This window comes from Salmo salar, chromosome ssa10 (genome assembly GCF_905237065.1).
Source record: "Salmo salar chromosome ssa10, Ssal_v3.1, whole genome shotgun sequence".
Taxonomy (NCBI): domain Eukaryota; kingdom Metazoa; phylum Chordata; class Actinopteri; order Salmoniformes; family Salmonidae; genus Salmo; species Salmo salar.
The window spans coordinates 37,109,346-37,132,599 of record NC_059451.1 but is presented as its reverse complement, the minus strand read 5'-3'; the positions used below and the strand labels follow the sequence as shown (position 1 = coordinate 37,132,599).

At 40.7% G+C, this 23,254-nt stretch overlaps 1 protein-coding gene across 8 annotated transcripts in view; it reads right to left on the bottom strand.

The window, feature by feature from the left end:
- LOC106560333 (KICSTOR complex protein SZT2) overlaps window positions 1–23,254 on the bottom strand; it is a 186,744-nt gene that overhangs the window by 145,531 nt on the left and 17,959 nt on the right. For all 8 annotated transcript variants that reach the window (XM_014123152.2, XM_014123144.2, XM_014123146.2 and 5 more), the window contains exons 8-14: window positions 22,512–22,722; window positions 18,757–18,927; window positions 10,092–10,323; window positions 9,739–9,868; window positions 9,276–9,421; window positions 4,669–4,821; window positions 1,001–1,115 (exon numbers count right to left, since the gene is read on the bottom strand). In XM_014123152.2, the coding sequence (XP_013978627.2) occupies window positions 1,001–1,115; window positions 4,669–4,821; window positions 9,276–9,421; window positions 9,739–9,868; window positions 10,092–10,323; window positions 18,757–18,927; window positions 22,512–22,722 (1,158 nt within the window). The remainder of the gene's footprint in view (window positions 1–1,000; window positions 1,116–4,668; window positions 4,822–9,275; window positions 9,422–9,738; window positions 9,869–10,091; window positions 10,324–18,756; window positions 18,928–22,511; window positions 22,723–23,254) is intronic.

Here is a 23,254-nt window from a genome sequence, read left to right as displayed (position 1 = left end):
GGTCTTCACGTTCAATGATATAATTTCTAGCTGCAGACTATTAATTAATATCAAAGACTTGTTCTTATTCTGTCGGTATCAATAGTCTAAAAGTTAACCACCTGGTATAGTTCACCTTCAGTATAGGAATTGGATGGTCAAACCTATTGGCCAACTCGCAATGGAGTGGAGGCCTGGTTTGAAGAAAGTAAATCAGGGTGGGGTTTTATAGTGAACATAGAACAGGCTTGTCAAATGACGCCTGGTCCTGTCTGTGTCCCTGGGGGGCGTGCCGATGACTGATTTAATCTTTGAACATAAATACATTCTATCACATTAACATCAGTACACAGCATCTCAATGTATCACAAATAGCTTTATCCTTATTAATACATTCTATACAACCATTTGGATGCACGTCCTGATGTTGAGGCTATTATATAAACAGTTTTATGGTAATATGGCTATATTGTCTCTTCTGAGTATCACAGAATTGTACCAAGCGGACCAGTTCGTAGCTGGATTCTTCACCAATCTTTCATACCTTCTCCAGAACATAAATGTCATTCGGTTCCCCAATTCTGTGAGTTGGAAGAATTTCCTGTGTCTTTCTATGGGACCCCTCTGTGTCTCAACTGGGCCATGTGGTTGTAAGATTCTCCTCTGGAATTTTACAACCCCTTCACACAGGGCCTGGGTGGGGGGAGGTAGGTTGGGGGGATGGTGCAAGGGGGAGGGGGTCAACTGTCCTCCCTGTACTCAAAGAGGCCAACGTCATGACAACACAAATGGCAACAAAAGGTCATACCAACAGATGTCTGCAGCATTCTGAGGAAAATGTGTCATGTTTTCACCTAGTGAGTGACATATTTTACTAGTCACACAAGTTTGTACTGAACACTTCCCTCTGCTTGTTAGTACCATATACAGTGAGGAGAAATAAGAACAGCTCGAGATTAAAAATATATCCTCTATTCAAAAAATTTTAAAGTATTTTTGGTGTATAGAACATGTCCAGTACCTTGTTCCTGGTGTGGGCCAGGGTGCTGATAGGAAAGCCCAGCCTCAGAACCATACAGGGGAGCTTGGAGATCAGACGCACCAGATAGAAGGAGTTGGGGGGCTGGTCAGAGGCACTGGGGACAGGACATTCATTAAAATCTTCCTCAAGTCATGTACTGTAACTCAATCCTGACAAGTGTGCAAATAGAATGTTTTCTTTCAAATACTTTGTGCATGTGATTGAATATGCTTCAAGTGGGTTAGCCTTTATGAGACTTTTCCATTGGTTCATTCAGTCATAGTTTAAAAGGGATGAATTGAGATTTTAGCAATGAAGGAGTGAGACAGACCTAGGTTCAAATTGTATATATATTTTCTTTTAAATACTTAAAGGAATACTTTGAGATGTTGGCAATGAAGCCCTTTATCTATAGTCGGGTTGCGAAAGTATTCACCCCCTTGACATTTTGTTGCCTTACAACCTGGAACTAAAACGGATTTGTTGGGGGTTTGTATAATTTGATTTACACAACATGCCTACCACTTTGAAGATGCAAAATATTTTTTTATTGTGAAACAAGAAATAAGACAAAAAAACAGAAACCTTGAGTGTGCAAACCATTCATTTTTTTAATTTCACTTCACCAATTTGGACTATTTAGTGTATGTAAATTACATGAAATCCAAAAAAATATATATTTAAAACTACAGGTTGTAATGCAACAAAATAGGAAAAACGCCAAGGTGGGTAAATAGTATTTAGATTCTTCAAAGTAGCCACCCTTTGCCTTGATGACAGCTTTTCACACTCTCGGCATTCCCTCAAACAGCTTCATGAGGAATGCTTTTCCAACACTCTTGAAGGAGTTCCCACATATGCTGAGCACTTGTGGGCTGCTTTTCCTTCACTCTGCAGTCCAACTCATCCCAAACCATCTCAATTCGGTTGAGGTCAGGTGATTGTGGAGGCCAGGTCATCTGATGCAGCACTCCATCACTCTTCTTCTTGGTCAAATATCCCTTACACAGCCTGGAAGTGTGTTTTGGGTCATTGTCCTGTTGAAAAACAAATGATAGTCCCTCTAAGCGCAAACCAGATGGGATGGCATATCGCTGCAGAATGCTGTGGTAGCCATGCTGGTTAAGTGTGCCTTGAATTCTAAATAAATCACAGACAGGGTCACCAGCAAAGCACCCCCACACCATCACACCTCCATGCTTCACGGTGGGAGCCACACATGCGGAGATCATCCATTCACCTACTCTGTGTCTCACAAACACATAGCGGTTGGAACCAAAAATCTCAAATTTGGACTCATCAGACCAAAGGACAGATTTCCAACGGTCTAATGTCCATTGCTCGTGTTTCTTGGCCCAAGCAAGTCTTTTCAAGCAAGTAGTGGTTTCTTTGCAATGAAGGCCTGATGAGAGCCAGTTTCATCATAGCGCTCGATGGTTTTTGCGACTGCACTTGAAGAATCTTTCAAAGGTCTTGAAATGTTCCACACTGACTGACCTTCATGTCTTAAACGATGGACTGTTGTTTCTCTTTGCTTATTTGAGCTGTTCTTGCCATAATATGGACTTGGTCTTTTACCAAATAGGGCTATCTTCTGTATACCACCCCTACCTTGTCACAACACAACTGATTGGCTCAAACACATTAACCTCTCTGGGCTGGGGGGCAGTATTTCCACGTTCGGATGAAAAGCGTGCCCAGAGTAAACTGATTTGGATAGATTTGGATAGAAAACCCTCTGAAGTTTTGTGAGAGTAACAGAACTCATATGGCAGGCGAAAACCTAAGAAGAATCCAACCAGGAAGTGGGAAATCTGAGGTTCGTAGTTTTTCAAGTGATTGCCTATCCAATATACAGTGTAAATTTGGTCAGATTGCACTTCCTAAGGCTTCCACTAGATGTCAACAGTCTTCAGAACGTAGTTTCAGGCTTCTATTGTAAAAAGGGAGAGAATGAGAGCTGTTTGAACCAGTGGTCTGGCTGAAAGCCTTTAGTTTAGTCACGCGTGTGGCCGTGAGCACGAGCTCCGTTCCCTTTCGTTTCTAAAGACAAAGGAATTGTCCGGTTGGAATATTATTGAAGATTTATGATAAAAACATCCTAAAGATTGATTCTATACAGCGTTTGACATGTTTCTACAAACTGTAATGGAACTTTTTTGACTTTTCGTCTGGACTTCGTGCCCCCGCCTTGTGCATTTGGAATAGTGAACTAAACGCGCGAACAAAAAGGAGGTATTTTGACATAAAGATTAACTTTATGGAACAAAACAAACATTTATTGTGGAACTGGGATTCCTGGGAGTGCATTCCGATGAAGATCATCAAAGGTAAGTGAATATTTATAACGCTATTTCTGACTTTTACTGACTCCGCAACATGGCGGGTATCTGTATGGCTTGTTTTGGTTGCTGCTCGCTGTACTCAGATTATTGCATGGTGTGCTTTCACCGTAAAGCTATTTTGAAATCTGACACAGCGGTTGCATTAAGGAGAAGTGTATCTTTAATTCTATGCATAACACTTGTATCTTTCATCAATGTTTATGATGAGTATTTCTGTAAATTAATGTGGCTCTCTGCAAAATCACCGTATGTTTTGGAAGCAAAACATTTCTGATCATAACGCACCAATGTAAACTGAGATTTTTGGATATGAATATGAACTTTATCGAACAAAACATACATGTATTGTGTAACATGAAGTCCTATGAGTGCCATCTGATGTAGATCATCAAAGGTTAGTCATTAATTTTATCTCCATTTCTGCTTTTTGTGACTCCTCTCTTTGGCTGGAAAATTGCTGTTTTTTTGTGACTAGGCGCTGACCTAACATAATCGCATGGTATGCTTTCACCGTAAAGCCTTTTTGAAATCTGACACTGTCGTTGGATTAACAAGAAGTTAATCTTTAAAATGGTGTATAATACTTGTATGTTTGAGGAATTGTAATTATGAGATTTCTGTTGTTTGAATTTGGCGCCCTGCACTTTCACTGGCTGTTGTCAAACCGATCCCGTTAACGGGATTTGATCCCTAAGAAGTTTAAGAAGGAAAGAAATTCCACAAATTAACTTTTAACAAATGCATTCCAGGTGACTACCTCATGAAGCTGGTGGTTGACAGAATGCCAAGAGTGTGCAAAGCTGTCATCAAGGCAAAGGGTGGGTACTTTGAAGAATCTCATATATAAAATATATTTTGATTCGTTTAACACTTTTTTGGTTATTACACGATTCCATATGTGTTATTTCATAGTTTTGATGTCTTCAATATTATTCTACAATGTAGAAAATAGTACAAATAAAGAAAAACCCTTGAATGAGTAGGTGTGTCCAAACTTTGGACTGGTACTACAGATATTTCAAGGGTTGTACAGAAGTTAGAGGCAGTTTCGCGTGCCAATGCTGTAGATTTCCAGTCATTGCGCTAACGCTAGTTAGAAATTGTGCTAACGCTAGTTAGCAACTTCCTTCAAACTGCAAGCAGAGACATAAAAATAGTATCCATGAGTTTAGCCGACTCTGGGGAAGTAGCTAAAGATCTTCATTGCCAAAATCTTGACGTATCCCTTTAAGTATTTGAAAGAAAAGAATAACACTATTTGAACTCAGGTCCGTCTCATTCCACATTGTGAACTATTTACCATGAGTCTCTATTCCACCATACCTGTATATGAGCTTGACGTATGAGTATCCCTCCACCAGAACGAAGCTGCTCCAGTCCCTCAGTAGGGAGGTGAGGGCTGAGTGAGAGATACGACACTGGATGGTGCTGAACCGCCCGTTGCTACCGGCAGTGTGAAGGTGCTTGGGCAAAGGCCTGCAGAGAGAAAAGTATTTGAATGCACGGTATCTCTGTGCATTCAAATTGCCATCGATAAAATGCAATTGTGTTCGTTGACCGTAGCTTATGCCTGCCCATACCATAACCCCACCACAACCATGGGGCACTCTGTTCACAACATTGACATCAGCAAACCGCTCGCCCACACAACGCCATACATGCTGTCTGCCATCTGCCCTGTACAGTTGAAGCAGGGATTAATCTGTGAAGTGCAGACTTCTCCAGCGTGCCAGTGGCCATTGAAGGTGTGCATTTGCCAACTGAAGTCGTTTACAACCCCGAATTGCAGTCAGGTCAAGACCCTGGTGAGGATGATGAGCACGCAGATGAGCTTCCTTGAGACGGTTTCTGACAGTTTGTGCAGAAATTCTTCGCTTGTACAAACCCACAGTTTCATCAGCTGGTCTCAGATGATCCCGCAGGTGAAAAAGACAGATGTGGAGGTCCTGGGCTGGAGTGGTTACACGTGGTCTGCGGTTGTGAGGCTGGTTGGACGTACTGCCAAATTCTTTAAAACGATGTTGGAGGCGGCTTATGGTAGAGAAATTAACATTAAATTCTCTGGCAACAGGGATGTAAACAAATTTGTGCACAACATTTGCGAGAAATAAGCTTTTTGTGAGTATGGAACATTTCTGGGATCTTTTATTTTAGCTCATGAAACCAACACTTTACATATTGCAATTATATTTTTGTTCAGTATACAGTGGTTCCTCCTTTAACCTGTTTGGGCTAGGGGGCAGTATTGAGAATTTTGGAAAAAATATGTGCCCATTTTTAACTGCCTCCTACACCAACTCAGAAGCTAGAATATGCATATTATTGTTCAGGTTTGGATAGAAAACACCCTAAAGTTTCTAAAACTGTTTGAATGGTGTCTGTGAGTATAACAGAACTCCTATGGCAGGCAAAAACCTGACAAGGTTTCATGCAGGAAGTGGCCTGTCTGACAAGGAGTCGTGCGTCTTGCATCTGTTTATTGAAGAGTAAGGATCTTAGCTGTAACGTGACAATTCCCAGGGCTCCAATAGGCTCTCAGAACCCGGGAAAAACCTGAACGATGACGAGGCAGCCTCTGGCTGAAACAGATTATCGCCTTATCCAAGTGGCCGATCAGAGGACCATTGAATGAGGCGCGTGCACGATTCGCCCCCGTGGAGAAATTTCATTCGGCTGTTTAGCTTATTGCAGATTCCCGGTCGGAATATTATCGCTTTTCTACGAGATAAATGGCATAAAAATTGGTTTTAAACAGCGGTTGACATGCTTCGAAGTACGGTAATGGAATATTTAGACATTTTTTGTCACGCCATGCGCCATGCGCACGACCGTTATTTACCATAGTGTCTAGAACGCACGAACAAAACAGAGGATATTTGGATATAACGATGGATTATTTGGGACCAAACCTACATTTGTTATTGAAGTAAAAGTCCTGGGAGTGCATTCTGACGAAGAACAGGAAAGGTAAGAACATTTTTCTTATAGGAAATAGGATTTTGGTGAAGGCTAATCTTGCCGGGTGTCTAAATAGCTAGCCGTGATGGCTGGGCTATGTACTTAGAATATTGCAAAATGTGCTTCATCCGAAAAGCTATTTTAAAATCAGACATATCGAGTGCATAGAGGAGTAATGTATCTATAATTCTTAAAATAATTGTTATGCTTTTTGTGAACGTTTATCGTGAGTAATTTAGCAAACTGTTAGTAAATTCCCCGGAAGTTTGCGGGGAGTATGCTTTTTCTGAACGTCACATGCTAATGTAAAAAGCTGTTTTTTGATATAAATATGAACTTGATTGAACAGACATGCATGTATTGTATAACATAATGTCCTAGGTGTGTCATCTGATGAAGATCATAAAAGGTTAGTGCTGCATTTAGCTGTGGTTTGGGTTTTTGTGACATTATATGCTAGCTTGAAAAATGGGTGTCTGATTATTTCTGGCTGGGCACTCTCCTGACATAATCTAATGTTTTGCTTTCGTTGTAAAGCCTTTTTGAAATCGGACAGTGTGGTTAGATTAAGGAGAGTCTTGTCTTTAAATAGCTGTAAAATAGTCATATGTTTGAGAAATTGAAGTAATAGTATTTCAAACGATTCAAAAATCGCGCCACTGAATTCAGGTGGCTGTTACGTAGGTGGGACGAATTCGTCCCGCCTTGCCCATAGAGGTTAAAAGTTGCAGCGTACCGCGGCGCAGCTTGCATGGTTCCGCAGAATTCTATGGCACGTTATTTCAGTTTGAACAACCGGTACCATTAAAGCTAGTTAGTGCTAGTTTGACCACCAGAGGGCATCTTTGAGAAGCATTTGATAGCCTTCAATAATGGCTGCACTAGAGAATGTGGGCATGCGTGAGACCAGGGTTCAATTCCCCGACGGGGAGGAAGGAGTAGGCTGTCCTTGTAAATAGTAAATAAGAATTTCTTCTTAACTGATTCCATGTGTTATTTCATAGTTGTGGTATCTTTACTATTATTCTATAATGTAGAAAATAGTCAAAATAAAGAAAAACCCTGGAATGAGTAGGTGTGTCCAAACTATTGACTGGTACTTGTTTAATTAATTTGATTAATATTATGGTGTTTCTATTCCAAGAAAAACTAAAAAACCTCTGGGTTTGTGTTAGGATGGAACGGAAAATATAGCGCTGTACAACTTGACGGTCGGGAGTACAGTACTAGGCTATGTAGTTAAAGAATCCAGTGTCCTGCGGGCACACAGGAGACCGGGGTTCAATTACCAGACGGGGAGGAAGGAGTATGCTGTCCTTGTAAATAAGAATTTGTTCTTAAATGACTTGCTTAGTTAAATAAAGGTTACACTAAGAGCATATAATTTCTACACCCTAATTTTCTAATTCTAGTCTAACCAATACCCAAACGGAGATTCAGTGAAAATAAAAATCTCATTGAATTATCAAGACCAGTCCCCATGCTTGTCTCAGAGCAGCGCGAAATGGTGCTAAAATAGTCGTAGGCTTTTGCTTCAAATCCTATTGCTTCTAACTTCAATATGCTCTTTAAACAAATAAGACCTACACCACTTTTAACAGGACATTACTCAACACTACTGAGACTCATGTCGCCTACGGTAGGCCTACACTATATCAAAAAATATGACATGACTCTCTGCCAATAATTAAATACAGAGGATTGGAGGATATTTCTGTAATTCAGTGATATTTATTGCCATATTAATTCGTTATGGATCCATAACTGAATAAACATCTGCATTTTGAAAGAGTATTTTTATTATTATTTTATTAATGAAAGCATAAAGATGCCATTATTAGTTACATTGTTTTAGTTTGAATGTGCAGACTGGCACTAAGAACAGAACAGCGGGAACGTTTCCATAGTCAGCGCCATTATTAGTACAATGCCCCCTTAAAGTGTTGCCAGTGTGGCGGGGTGGGCTAGGTCGGTCTCCTGTGCACGGCTCTGTGGCCCATCCCGTGCCCCCTGCCCTCATGCCTTGAACCTTGCGCGCTTTCGGTGGATACAGCTGGAGAACTGCAAGGCAGTCCCATTGTGCGCCACTCGGGAGCCATGAACAATATATATTGTCCTGCTAATAATATCTGTGAGAATATCCAAAGGGCTTTTATATAATTCTAAATGAATAATAATAATAACAATATTTTGGAGATGATTTTGTTTTCAAATAACGAGAAAAAGGCTATTCTTGAACATGGGGTGAGACATTGTTACCAATTTGTAAATAAAGCCAGTTTGTTATTTAGAATGATTTATTTGTTTTTAGAGGGAGAAAAAACATAAACCTACAGTTATCTCATGGGTCTCCCAGTCGAGGCCGGCATGGGTATTGAACCAGCATCTGCAGCAACACAGCTTGCACTGCTATGCAGTCTCTTAGACCGTTGCTATGCAGTGTCTTAGTTGTTCCACTCAGGCACTATACAACGTGACCGGTCGGGAGTGGCCAACAGTACTACAGTAAGAGCAAAATAATCCTAACAAAATAAAATTAGAAAAACCTTAGTGTAACAACAGTTTTAGTAAGTAATACTTCAGTCGTGCACAATTAGCAGTCACTATGTAGGTTTATGTCACCCATTCATTGTCAGTTAGAGACACAGTAGGACCCAAAAGCATAATCAGTGCTCTAACTCCCCCTTGCGCTGGTCTGGAGCAATGAAGTGGTGACGCAGGGTACCGTACTAAACCACAAATTACCTCTAAGTCCCGCAGCGTGAGCTCGCAACTTTTAAAGGAGGAACCACTGTACAATAGTTGGTGCGTAGACCTGAAACAGTCAGTAGCGGAACAAGAGAAGGTCCACAGTTCTCTCTCTCTACTATTGACTGGGAGTGGACAGTAAAAATTGCTCCCAGTGATGATATTGATAAATTGACAACTCTATTGAAAAAAAAAAAAGGTACAATAACTAAGGCATCTCTCACATGTCGTGCTCCAGGATGATGGTGATGCGGTGCATGTGAAGCCATCTCTGCCAGAAGTTTGCATCCATGGACAGGATGGGCTTCCAGTATGAGGCAAACTGGGACTGGGAGGAGTCTTTAGAGCAACTGTGCTGTAGGGAGAGAACCTGGAGGACAGAACAGGGCTCTGGTCAAAAGTAGTGCACTATGTAGGGAATAAGGTGGCATTTGGGACACAGGCTGTGACTATGTGTCCTGAGGTAAATAGAGTCGGTGTGGCTTGTGACAACACAGTACAGAAAATCACGATCACAATCACAATATTTGCAAGTAAAACATTCAAAATAGCCTCTATTTGCTGAATCAATGTTACTTAGAGCAGGCATAGTACCTCCAGCCTGGTAAAATAAAGGCAAAATAAACGAATTAGGCTCAGTCCCTAATGGTGAAAATACATTGTATGAAAGCCAGACAGAGAAGATACCGGCATGGTGGATCCAGGGTGGATGTAGAAGAGAGGAACTCCGTTCTTGGTGCTCTCAGGTATGGTGTAATTCTCTGGGAGAGAGTTAAAGGACTGCAAGTGGACCAGCATCTGATCCGTCTGGTTTATACTACAGAGGGCAGAATAACGTGTTAACAAGAGAAATGCACAGTATACGCTCACAAAATTGTTTGAAGCAAGGCACTTTAAACAACCCCCTATCCTGAGGTACTACTCCGTGGCTGACCCTGTATCTCTCAATGTGTGTAGTTGAGGAGGGATGAGATAAGCAGAAGACAAATCTAATTTTCTCACACTCACAAAATTGCCAATACAGTATCTATTCAATTGACCTCTGCAGTGTGTTCCAAAATCGTCGTATGACAGAGGTGCGGTATGGGGAGGTGATGGGTTTCCTCAGAGTACAGCTGATATCATGGAGGATGTCGTAGCTTCCCTCCATGGTGACTTCTACCCAGGTGGTCCTCTTGGCAGGGTCCAGGGGCCACTGGGCCACCGCTAGGTACTCTATTTGCATGTTGTGTTTCCATAGCAACACCAGCTTCACCTCCAGCTGGGTGCCACCTAGTGGGAAAGAGAGCAGAACAGACACAAACACAGGATTTATAGAAATGTATACAGTTAGTCTGGAAAACTGAGCCTTGTGAATGCTTCTGCAGTAAAACAGATCTATATGGAGGGTTTTACGTGAATAGTAGATGATAACTTGAGGTTACTTGCGGTTGGATAGTACAGGGGTTTTCAAACTTTTTAACATCAAGGACCCCCAAATGTTATGAGCACCTGGGTGAGGACCCCTACTAAAAATATATATATTTTCGCAAGCTGCCAATTAAGTTCCTGAGAGCAACATGCAGCTCACAAGCTGCACAATGACTACCAGCGGTATTCCTACTACACATTTTGCCCTCAATCAAACTTCATTTACATAGCACATTGCAAACATGAATGCAACGCAATGCACTTTACAGGAAAAAAATACTTAAAAACACAATGAAAAAAAAATGAAATATTTACTACTACACAAACATAAGAGGTTACAAAAACTAAAAGAATAACAAAAACAGAAAGACTCAAAAAGGACCATAAGGTTAAGGAAAGTTAAAAGGGTGTTTTAAGCATGTCTGATATGTATTGGGGTGCACAATAGTGGATTGATTTAAAAACCAATAGAATAAACTTCAAATTAATTCTAAAACTCACAGGCAGTCAGTGCTCTCCATCTGGTCTTGGTCAGTACCTGTGCTGCAGCATTCTATATGATTTGTAGTTGACCAATGGCATTCTGGTGTCGTGTCTTTGGCATCATTAAAACTGAAGACGTATTTATCAAATAACTCTAATTATTATTACGCGATTAACCTGATTAATCATGTAACTGTAATTAACTAGGAAGTCGGGGCACCAAGGAAAATATTCAGATTACAAAGTTATAATTTTCCTAATTTAACTTTAAGATATTTTAATATCTGATAAATGAGTCTTCAAATTAATGAATTATTATTTACCTCACGTTAGTCTCATTCCAAACGTCGTAAATTGTTGGTTATCTGCACGAACCCAGTCTTCACTATGAGTCATCCATACATCAATTGTCTTAAAATCATTTATTTACTAACTAGGTAATTCACAGAAATGCATAACAGTAGATATGTTAACAAGGAAATGATAGGAGAATGTGCCCTAGTGGGCTAAACCGGCATGTTAGACAAAAGGGGAGTGGGGGGGTCATCTGAGGAGACACAACAGAGTTGAATATTATAACAATTGAAATGCTAATCCTTTGCACATGAACGCTCACTCATTTGGGAACAATTGCAATCAATATATACATTTACGCTCAGTGTGTCGTCGGGATCTCTGCTGAAAAGTTTGTTTCTGTTGGAGAGTCTGTCTCTCTCTCTCTCTCTCTCTCTCTCTCTCTCTCTCTCTCTCTCTCTCTCTCTCTCTCTCTCTCTCTCTCTCTCTCTCTCTCTCTCTCTCTCTCTCTCTCTCTCTCTCTCTCTCTCTCTCTCTCTCTCTCTCTCTCTCTCTCTCTCTCTCTCTCTCTCTCTCTCTCTCTCTCTCTCTCTCTGAATGGATAGTTCAGAATAACATTCATTCATGTCGTTATAGAATAGATGTTTCGGCGGTTGTCGGTCTCCACGTTCAATGATACCGAATTCCTAGCTGCAGACGAGTAATTAATATCAAAGACTTGTTCTTATTCTGTCGGTATCGATAGACTAAGAGTTTAACCATGTGGTATGGTTAAAAGTCTGCAACCTTTAGCCATCTCGTAATTGAGGTAAGCTTGGTCTCCTCTCAAACCTTGGCCCTCTCGTTATCGAGGTAAAGCTGGTCTGGTGATAGAAAACCTAGGTGGGGGTTTTATTCGGAAGGGCAGAAAAGGGCCTGTCCCATGACGCCAGACCATAACTGTGCTCATGGGCGGTCCTCTGATTTAGTTAAACTCCAAAGGGAATTGGAGTTTCCTTCATTAACCTCTTGGGGCTAGGTGGGACGCTAGCGTGCCACCCGTGGTGCACTCCATCAACAGCAGGTGCATTTCAAGAGCGGCAAATTTGAATCCAAATAAATGTCAAAATTCAAATTTTTCAAAAATACAACTATGTTACACCATTTGAAAGATAAACATCTCCTTAATCTAACCACGTTTTACGATTTCAAAAAGGTTTTACGGCGAAAGCATAAATTTAGAGTATGTTAGGACAGTACATTTACAAGAGTTGTGTGTAATGTTTTGTCAAGTCAAAGACAGGGTCACCAAAACCATAAAACCAGCTAAAATGATGCACTAACCTTTTACAATCTCCATCAGATGACACTCCTAGGACATTATGTTAGACAATGCATGCATTTTTAGTTCTATCAAGTTCATATTTATATACAAAAACAGCGTTTTACTATGGCATTGATGTTGAGGAAATCGTTTCCCTCCAATAACCGGCAGTCAAGTCAGCGTCAGAAATTAAATAATTAAAATTAGAAAACATTGGTAAAATATTATATTGTCATTTAAAGAATTATAGATTTACATCTCTTGAACGCAATCAACTTGCCAGATTTAAAAATAACCTTACTGGGAAATCACACTTTGCAATAATCTGAGCACTGCGCCCAGAAAAATACGCGTTGCGATACAGACTAGACGTCATGTTGGGGAGATCTAAAATCGAAAATACTATGTAAATAATCCATTACCTTTGATTCTCTTCATCAGATGTCACTTCCAGGTATCACAGGTCCATAACGAATGTAGTTTTGTTCAAAAAAGCTCATCATTTATGTCCAAAAATCTCCGTCTCGTTAGCACATGATGTAAGCCAGCCGGACTTCTCGTCATGAACGAGGGGAAAAAATATATTTCCGTTCGTTCAAACATGTCAAACGTTGTATAGCATAAATCATTAGGGCCTTTTTAACCAGAACATGAATAATATTCAAGGTGGACGAATGCATACTCTTTTATAACGTATTGGAACGAGGGTACCCAACATGAAGTAGCGCGCCAGGTGTCTAATGGGACATCACCGTTCCATGGCTCTTGTTCGGTCAGATCTCCCTCCAGAAGACTCAAAACACTTTGTAAAGGCTGGTGACATCTAGTGGAAGCAATAGGAAGTGCCAAAATATTCCTAAACCCCTGTGTTTTTCAATGGGATAGGTTTAAAGTCAATACAACACATCAGGTATCCACTTCCTGTCAGAAAATGTCTCAGGGTTTTGCCTGCCAAATGAGTTCTGTTATACTCACAGACACCATTCAAACAGTTTTGGAAACTTTAGAGTGTTTTCTATCCATATATAATAAGTATATGCATATTCTAGTTACTGGGTAGGATTAGTAACCAGATTAAATCGGGTACATTTTTTTTATCCAGACGTGCAAATGCTGCCCCCTAGACCCAACAGGTTAAACAGTCCAAAATCACATTACACAATTTCACAAACAGTTCCATCCCCACTCATTCATTTTATACAACAATTAGATGTACGCCTCATAGCTGAGGCTATTGTATAAACAGCATTATGGTAATGTGGCCATATTGTCTCCCATGAGTTTCACAAAATTGTACCAAATGGACCAGTTCGTACCTGGATTCTTCACCGATCTTTTATACCTTCACCAGAACATAAATGTCGTTTGGTTCTCCAGTTCTGTGAGGTGGAAGAAATTCCTTTGTTCTCTCTATGAAACTCACTCTCTATACTGTGACCATGAGGAGATGATCTCCTCATAGGAATTTACGACCTTTTCTGACCACAGCAGCCTGGGTGTGGGAGACAGAGGTAGGGGGATGGTGCATAGAAAAGGGCTGGTGCAGAGGGAGGGGGAAATAGTGCTCGCTGTACCCAAAGAGGGCAACGTCATGACACTTGGTAGACAGGACAAGACAGTATTACAGTAGTCAAGCGTGCGTATAATAAAAGCATGGATGAGTATCAGCCTGAGATAGAAACATCCACACGTTGGCAATGCTCCTTAGGTGGTAAAAAGCCATTTTGGTCACATACCTAACGTGTGATTTGAAATTGAGTTCAGAATCTAATATGACACCAAGGAGTTTAAACTTTATTGCCCATTAATTAAAATGTGCGACCAGATTCTCTCTGTGCTTTGGCTCCAATAATAAGTACTTCAGTCTTGTCTTGATTGAGCTGGAGGCAGTTGTGAGCCATCCAAGTATTTCAATCACTAATACAGTCAAATAATGTATCTGTGGACCTAAAATCCTCTGGTGACACAGAAATGCAAAGTTGTGTATCGTCTGCGTAGCAGTGAAAAATCAATGCTGCGCTTTCTGATAACACTGCCAAGGGGTAACATTTATAAACTAAACAGTACCGGACCCAAAATCGAACCTTGTGGAAAGCCACTTGTGATATCCATTTTCTCTGAGCTATGTTCACCAAGGGTGACAAAACTATTGACCGGTTAAATAGGTCCTAAACCAATTTAGAACAGGACCGGAAAGGTCAACCCACCTCTCCAGTCTGTCCAGAAGGACATCATGGTCAACAGTGTCGAATGCAGCACTTAAATCCAAGAGTTTGGCATCTGTTGGCTCGAAGATAATTTACCATTTTAACATCTGTGATGTCGTGTGCATGAAAACCAGATCAGAATTTTCAGAAATACAGTTGGCACTTCCCCAAAAATATTTTAGATGTTTGAAAAACAGTTTCTCCTGAATTTTGCTTAAGTATGGAAGATTAGAGAGTGGCCGAAAATTGCTAATGCTGAAGAATCTAAATTATTTTCTTCAGAAGGAGTTTCATCATAGCAGTTTTTAGTGCAGTGAGGAAAGTGCCTGTAAACAGGGAGTGGTTAACCTGTTAGGGCTAGGGGGCAGTATTTGCACGGCTGGATAAAAAAATGTACCCGATTTAATCTGGTTACTAATCCTACCCAGTAACTAGAATATGCATATACTTATTACATATGGATAGAAAACACTCTAAAGTTTCTAAAACTGTTTGAATGGTGTCTGTGAGTATAACAGAACTCATTTGGCAGGCAAAACCCTGAGACATTTTCTGACAGGAAGTGGATACCTGATGTGTTGTATTACCTTTAAACCTATGCCATTGAAAAACACAGGGGCTGAGGAATATTTTGGCACTTCCTATTGCTTCCACTAGATGTCACCAGCCTTTACAAAGTGTTTTGAGTCTTCTGGAGGGAGATCTGACCGAACAAGAGCCATGGAACGATGATGGCCCATTAGACACCTGGCGCGCGAGTTCATGTTGGGTACCCTCGTTCCAATACGTTATAAAAGAGAATGCATTCGTCCACCTTGAATATTATTCATGTTCTGGTTAAAAAAGGCCCTAATGATTTATGCTATACAACGTTTGACATGTTTGAACGAACGTAAATATATTTTTTCCCCTCGTTCATGAAGTGAAGTCCGGCGGGCTTAGATCATGTGCTAACAAGACGGAGATTTTTGGACATAAATGATGAGCTTTTTTGAACAAAACTACATTCGTTATGGACCTGTGATACCTGGAAGTGACATCTGATGAAGAGAATCAAAGGTAATGGATTATTTACATAGTATTTTCGATTTTAGATCTCCCCAACATGACGGCTAGTCTGTATCGCAACGCGTATTTTTCTGGGCGCAGTGCTCAGATTATTGCAAAGTGTGATTTCCCAGTAAGGTTATTTTTAAATCTGGCAAGTTGATTGCGTTCAAGAGATGTAAATCTATAATTCTTTAAATGACAATATAATATTTTACCAATGTTTTCTAATTTTAATTATTTAATTTGTGATTGTGTGGAGGGAGATCTCCCGAAGCATTTGTGCCCAGACGTGGATAAAAACACTGGTGGGCTAGCACTGCTAGCATTAGCCTGCTCCGTTTTCATGACGGCTGGCAGCTAACTACTACTTAACAGTGTCATGACGTTGTATGAGGTTTATGACCCCCATAAATACAATATTTCTGTAATCCAACCAGTTGAAAGTGTCCGTTGGTACTTAAAGAATATGATGTCAGATCAGTTGGTGTCTGGGAAATTATTTCTGATAGAACGACATAAATTATATCTTGGAAAGTCTACACATTCTAGTTATCAGATTCACATGGAATTGCTGTGCAATTTAAATGTTTAAATATGAAACTGTTTGTGAAAAGAAGAAATGTAATTTTAGTTTCTAAATGAGAGAATTGTTTTCATAAGTAAACTATGCTCACTCAGCCACGCCCAAGTGAACAGACATTGGTTGAGAACTATGAAACATGCCCTTCTCTCCCCCAATACAAAAGCCTGTTGACGGAAGTCAACTTTAGTTCCTGACGACGTGAGGACTGGTGTCCATATGTTTAAAAGGGCTAATTTCAACGTGGAGGTGACGATCACCACGCTGGAAGGATGAATTTCAACCAGACCAGCCAGAATACAGCACGAGCTGAGTATGGCAACTTGGTATGAACTTTGAACTCTTATTCATTAAAGAAGTGATACATCCTAGGCGTTGAGTTATCAGCTGCAGCTGTAAACGTACATGGCCTAGGAAAGGACAGACAATCCTATGAGAAGACAGGGTACTTCAACGTATCTGCTCTACAACCATACGACCAGAAATAATCTACAAAGGACAAGGGCGATCTCTGCTGGGCAAACCAGTCTTCCATCTTCGACCCATCTATCGAAGCGTAGCTCAGTGTAAATATATATCTTGCATTTTCCTTTTCCGAATGGGCGGTTATTAGAATGCATAAGATTCTGTATTTACGGTAACATAGCTTCTCAAGGTTCGATAGAGACCCAATCCCCTTCGTCCCTCAGTCTTCCTGCGCTTTCATTCAAACCCAACCCCCCTTCTTTGTGGAACCAGCCGTCATATCGTTTTTTTCTTTTATGACATGATTAGTAATCGATGTATGATCCATCCTGTGTATATGTAATTCTATGTGATTAATTAGGTATTTAGTAAATAAATAATTAAGCCACTTTTTGTATTGCTGATTCAACTTGTTAGCCAGGCTTCGTGAAGATAACCAAGAATTTTACGACCTTCAGATGAGACTGAATAAGGTGATGATTAATAATAGACTGCTATTGATATAAAAGATCTTCAGATCTTTAAGAGTTTATTCGGAAGACAGCAGCTCTATAAAACAGTCTTCCGTGGTGCCCCAGGTTATTAACAAGTGAATTTTTGCATGGTTAAACTCAATCACGTAGTCAATCAAACGTTAAGTAATCAATTTGATAAAATAGCCTGTCATATAATTTAATCAGTCAGAGACACAACAACAGGAATTTGGAACACAAACTTGCAGTCCCAGCTGTAAAAAGGCTAACCGCGTCGCGGAATCAGTAGCAATAAAAACTTTAGCTATGATTAAAAACAATTTAATTAAAACGATTTGATAAAAACAACAAACCAAGTGTAGACAGTACACTGTTCTGTTGTGCGAGAGTCAAATAGCTAGACTGTTGTTTTACTATTAAACTCAATACTAGTATTGTTTTCAATTTCGTAAAGCAGTTTGTGTCTCTTAACCAGGACTCAACTCGGACGCAGGTAGCCTGGTGACTGGTGGTTACAGGGAAGCAAGAGAGTCACTTGCGCGATGTGTAGCCTCTGATCGGAGGCGGAGCCTGCCTGCCCACAATCATCGCTTTCGCCCATGCAGCTCACCAGCTGATGTAGGCTGTGTGTGCCGGTATGGGCGAATCCTTCCCACTGCTACAGAACAGAACCCTCGCTGATCTGTGCACCCAGTGCTGCTAATATTCTGCTTATCATAGCAGCCTATCCAGTCCAAGTCACGAGAAAGCGAGTCCGAGTTACCAATGGTCGAGGCCAAGTTGAGTCAAAAGTCATGAGTTCTGAACTCGAGCACTACAACACTGGCTCAAAGTACCTCCCCAGTGCCACACGGTACCTCAAAAGATACACTCTTAAACCAGTGATAACTCAAAGCCACCATCTAGCATCCACATCACGTTTACTGCAACTGTTTTACTGCATAAGCATCTGCAACCCTAAAGGTCTCCTACCCAGCCCCGACCCTAAAGGTCTCCTACCCAGCCCCGACCCTAAAGGTCTCCTACCCAGCCCCGACCCTAAAGGTCTCCTACCCAGCCCCGACCCTAAAGGTCTCCTACCCAGCCCCGACCCTAAAGGTCTCCTACCCAGCCCCGACCCTAAAGGTCTCCTACCCAGCCCCGACCCTAAAGGTCTCCTACCCAGCCCCGACCCTAAAGGTCTACTAATTCTAAGGCGTTTCACTAATTTAAATATTGGTGTCATTATAAGTATAGAACATTTGTTTGGTAAAAGAATAAGACCTATTAAACATTGATGACTCGTGAATCTACCATTGGTGACTCAGACTACCTTCAGCCATAGGGACTCGTGACTGGACTCGGACTTGGTCACAGGAGACTTGGGACTCGACCTCAAGGTTTAGTGACGCGACTACAGTACTGCTGTGAGGTAATGTGACTGGTCAGAGAGTCCTGTACCTTTGGTAAGGTTGATCTCCCTGATGGTGTATCCCTCTCTCAGTCTGACCGACACCACACTGACCAGGTGGGCGTGCACCTCCTTCTCTGTGTGCTTCTTCCTCCTCATCACTAACACAGGGTTCCCACGGGCTGACACCAGGTGCTCATTGAACAGCTTGTGCTGAGACACTGTGAAGCACACAAATAAATAAGTTAATTAAATCATACATAATTAATACATTTGTGCATGCATTAATGACGTGTGATTCAATATACAGTAGCATATACTATTATTGAGAAGCAAGGTAAAGTACCATTATCAACATCATGTGTTTTCACTTCCCCTGTTGCAATATCCACTGTGACAAACTTTGCTCAACCAAAACTCTGGTCCCTCCCATTTTGAAAAGCATCAGAAACAGACAAAAAGACAACCAATTTTATCTTGTCTAGGTGTCTAGCCAGCCATTAAAGCTTGTTCTTTCATCAGCATCTCTTCATGTTAAACCTCACATTATAAAGATTGACTTCTATTCAGAGAGCAGCCAGACATCTCCGCGGGTGTATCATGATTCACACGGATAATGATGGGGTGTTTGGAAATGACAAGAGAATCGTACAAAAGCCATTGTGTTTGGACTGTCACAGAGAGCGCTAAGGAGTTCAATCAAGAACACTATCTATAAAATAACTTGTTTCAGCCTAAATTGCACTCTGATGGGGATCGGGTACAAAGCAGACGACAGACAACTAATGATCATAGACATGTCCCGGAAACTAAATAAAGAGAACAAATAATGTCCTCAGCTCTCAGACAATTTTTCTGTTGATTTGTGTGTATGCAGAAAAACAGACAAAATATACTTAAGTTTCAAAAGTGTATGTAATTTATAAAATATACTTAAGTATTGAAAGTAAAAGTATAAATCATTTAAAATTTGCTATATTAAACAAACTAGATGGCACCATTTTCGGATAACCAGAGGCACACTCCAACACTCAAACATAATTTACAAAAGATGCAGTTTTTAATGAGTCTGCCAGATCAGAGGCAATAGGGATGACCAGGGATATTCACTTGATAAATGCATGAATTGGACCATTTTCCTGTCCTGCTAGCCATTCAAATTGTAATGAGTACTTTTGAGTGTCAGGGAAAATGTATTGAGTAAAAAGTATGTTATTTTCCTTATGGATGTAGTGAAGTAAAAGTAGTCAAAAATATAATTAGCAAAGTAAAGTACAGATAACCCCCAAAACGACTTAAGTAGTACTTTAAAGTAATTTTACTTAAGTACTTTACACCCAGGGGCGCCATGAAATGATTCAGTCCTGCCCCCAAACCAGGAACGAACGGTACTTGCTAGCAGTGAATTACGAGTGAGGAGTGCTGTTGGAGCATCATGTCTTAGCTTCCTAAAGAAAAATCTGGCTTCCAAAAACGAAAAGAAAATTTAAAAAAAGACAGGAGAGAGAACAGAACGGGCGATAGTATGTCACCCAATTTTTCACAAAGGAAGGTGGGTGGAGTCCGTGAGTGGTGGAAATTAACCTGTTAGCTTAGTCCATAGTGAAATAGGCTACTTTTGCTCCTCAAACTTTAGTTACTTAATACCGTCACAGAATTTTCTGTGTTTACATTTCGCTCCTCTTTTAGCCGACATTTAATCAATGCAGGCAAACTTTTAGCAGGCTATTCATACTAAAATCAGTTGTCCCTGCCCCTGCCTGGTGCTAGGCCCAACAGATGCAGCTTCAGGCTCAGTAGCCCTGTCTCCCCATCCCCATACCCCTGAACCAGCCCTACTCCCAACTGAAGAAGGAGATGAGCAGCATTGTGTTGAATAACATGTCAGTTGACATAATTGCAGGTACTGCAATGCATTGAGGACAGGAATATGATTCTCAAGTCAGGAAAACTCTCACTTGACACAGAGGCAGCCAATATCAGAGCCTTAAAGGAAGAGATGCAGGCTCTTAGAGATTAATGGGAGTCTCTCCTGTCTGAGGCAACACTGATTCCTACACAAATAGATGTTGCACCTCAATTTAGCAAGGAATACAGCCGCCAGAGGAAGAGATTCCATGAGACCTCTCAAGAGACAGCTCAGGACAGTGCAGCAACGGTGTTTCGGAACACAGTGTTTTATACTGCTATGGACAACATCATAAGTGACTTGGACACTAGGTTCCACACCACTGCAAACATTGTAGAATAATTTTCTGCTGTTCTGAAAGTTGGGCAGATTAGTGAGGATAAAGTCCCTTCCGTGTCCCAACCACTGATCATGAAGTATTCCAGAGATCTTAAACCTGAGTTTCAACATGAAGTAAGACACCTGAACACTGTATATGCTGCCACTTTCCCCCCTAACTTGTCCCCTCTTGGTCTCCTGAATGCAATTTGTAAGATTCAGCTGCAAAGCATTTTTGGAGAAGTGTGCATTGCTTTACATATATGTTGCACGCTGCCTGTGACTTGCTAGTGGCGAGAGAGAGCTTTCAGTAAGCTAAAACTGATGATAAACAATTTGAGGTCCACTATGTCCCAGGACAGGATTCGCAGTCTTGCCATGCTGTCCATTGAAAGTCAGTTAGCTAGAAAGCTGGACTTCAAAGACTTGATCAGTGAATTTGCTAGCAAGAAGGCTCAGCGCTGGGCTCTTGGTGAGCAAGGACCAGTGATAACTGTTAAATGGCTTGGCTATGGATATTGGATCACTACACACATGATGCCCAGAGGCTGAGAACAAGACTGAGAACAGACTAAGAACAAGATATATCTCAAAGTAATGGCTGGATTGCCATAAAATTTGTTTTGCACAATCAAGACCCCAAGTGGAAACCTATTGATTTGGTGACCACTTGACCTTTCCTCTAGCGCCACCATCAGGCCTTTTCATTTCCATTTTGTTTTCTATTTTTACAGCTGCTTATTTTCTAGTTGGTATGTATACTTAGTTCAAAAATCTGCTGCTGATTTTATTATTTTGTTTATTTTATCTTTCTATAGATTATAATGTTCATTTATTTGAATTGAAGAGGTTAATGTATATTTATGTTATATTTACTTTAAGTTATTCATTAAAGTTAAGAGAATTTTACATTCAAGAATTGTAACATTAAAATTACATTTAGACTGTAAAATATGGCCTTTAGCACATTTCTTATAGAGGGTATCAGTCTTGCATCAAATAGTGAATTCCACTGCAGAATGTTGCATGCATGTCTGCACAGTGTTATATTTTCACAGCTCACTGTCAGTAAATATCGTACAGTAAATATTGGACTACAAGAGAGTTGCAAGCCTGCAAAGGTAGAGTTATTTAAAGCTTTGAATGGGTAAATTGGGTTCTGGAGGTGTATGGTTACAGCAATTGCGCAGGGATGGTGTGGCCTGTGGTGGTTGGCCCAAAATGCTATCTTTCATGGGGTCCAAAATCCCTGGCGGCGGCCCTGTTTGCACCAGTGGATTAGCGTAGTCATAGCGCAATCTGTAGTTGATAATCAGTGACCACTAAGTGGATGTCACCAACTAAAGTATTCAAATTACTAATGTTTAACTTCCGACATAATGCCGGCGTAACAATGTGACAAGGGTAATGACATGTCTGTATTATCATGATGTGCTGTGCAATTTAAAAGCTAATGGTGGGATATGAAAAAAATCTGAATATGAAAGCGATCTACTCAAATTGAGCCAAACTGTAATGGCAAACAACAATCCTAGAATTAAAAATAAAACAACAAAAAAATACCATGCTCTTTCTTACCACAGTAGTACTCAGGTTTCATGGACTCACTGGTCTTGAGGAAAGAGTATGTGAGGAAGGCCTTGTGGTAGGTGTTCATGTCCTGACTGGCCAGGTCAGGCTCAGGACAGCTAGACAGGTAGAAGCCAAAGGTCGCCAAGGAGATGAACTTCATCAGCTCAACGTTAGGGATGTACCCAAAACTACAGTCGTATGAGTAGGCCCCACCCACCTGACAACAGACAGACACAGAGAACGGAAACAAAATATGAAACCAACTATAGATTATCCACAATAAGTAAAGATTTATTCAGAACCAATTTTGATTACAAAAATACTGTTACTGAATGAGAGAGACAGTATTTAGTAGATGGACTTTTCTGAACGGCAGTTGCCTGCTGGCCTAAGATCCAAACTGAATCCATGCTGAGTTTCACTTTGTTAAACTGGCTCCAGGTCATCTACAAGACCCTGCTAGGTCTCCCTCACTAGCTTTAAGCACCAGCTATCAGAGCAGCTCCCAGATCACTGCACCTGTACATAGCCCATCTATAATTTAGCCCAAACTACTACCTCTTCCCCTACTGTATTTATTTATTTTATTTATTATTTTGGTCCTTTGCACCATATTATTTATATTTTAACTTTGAACTTTCTTCAAATTATAATTCTACCATTCCAGTGTTTTACTTGCTATACTTTATTTACTTTGCCACCATGGCCTTTTTTTGCCTTTACCTCCCTTATCTCACATCATTTGCTCA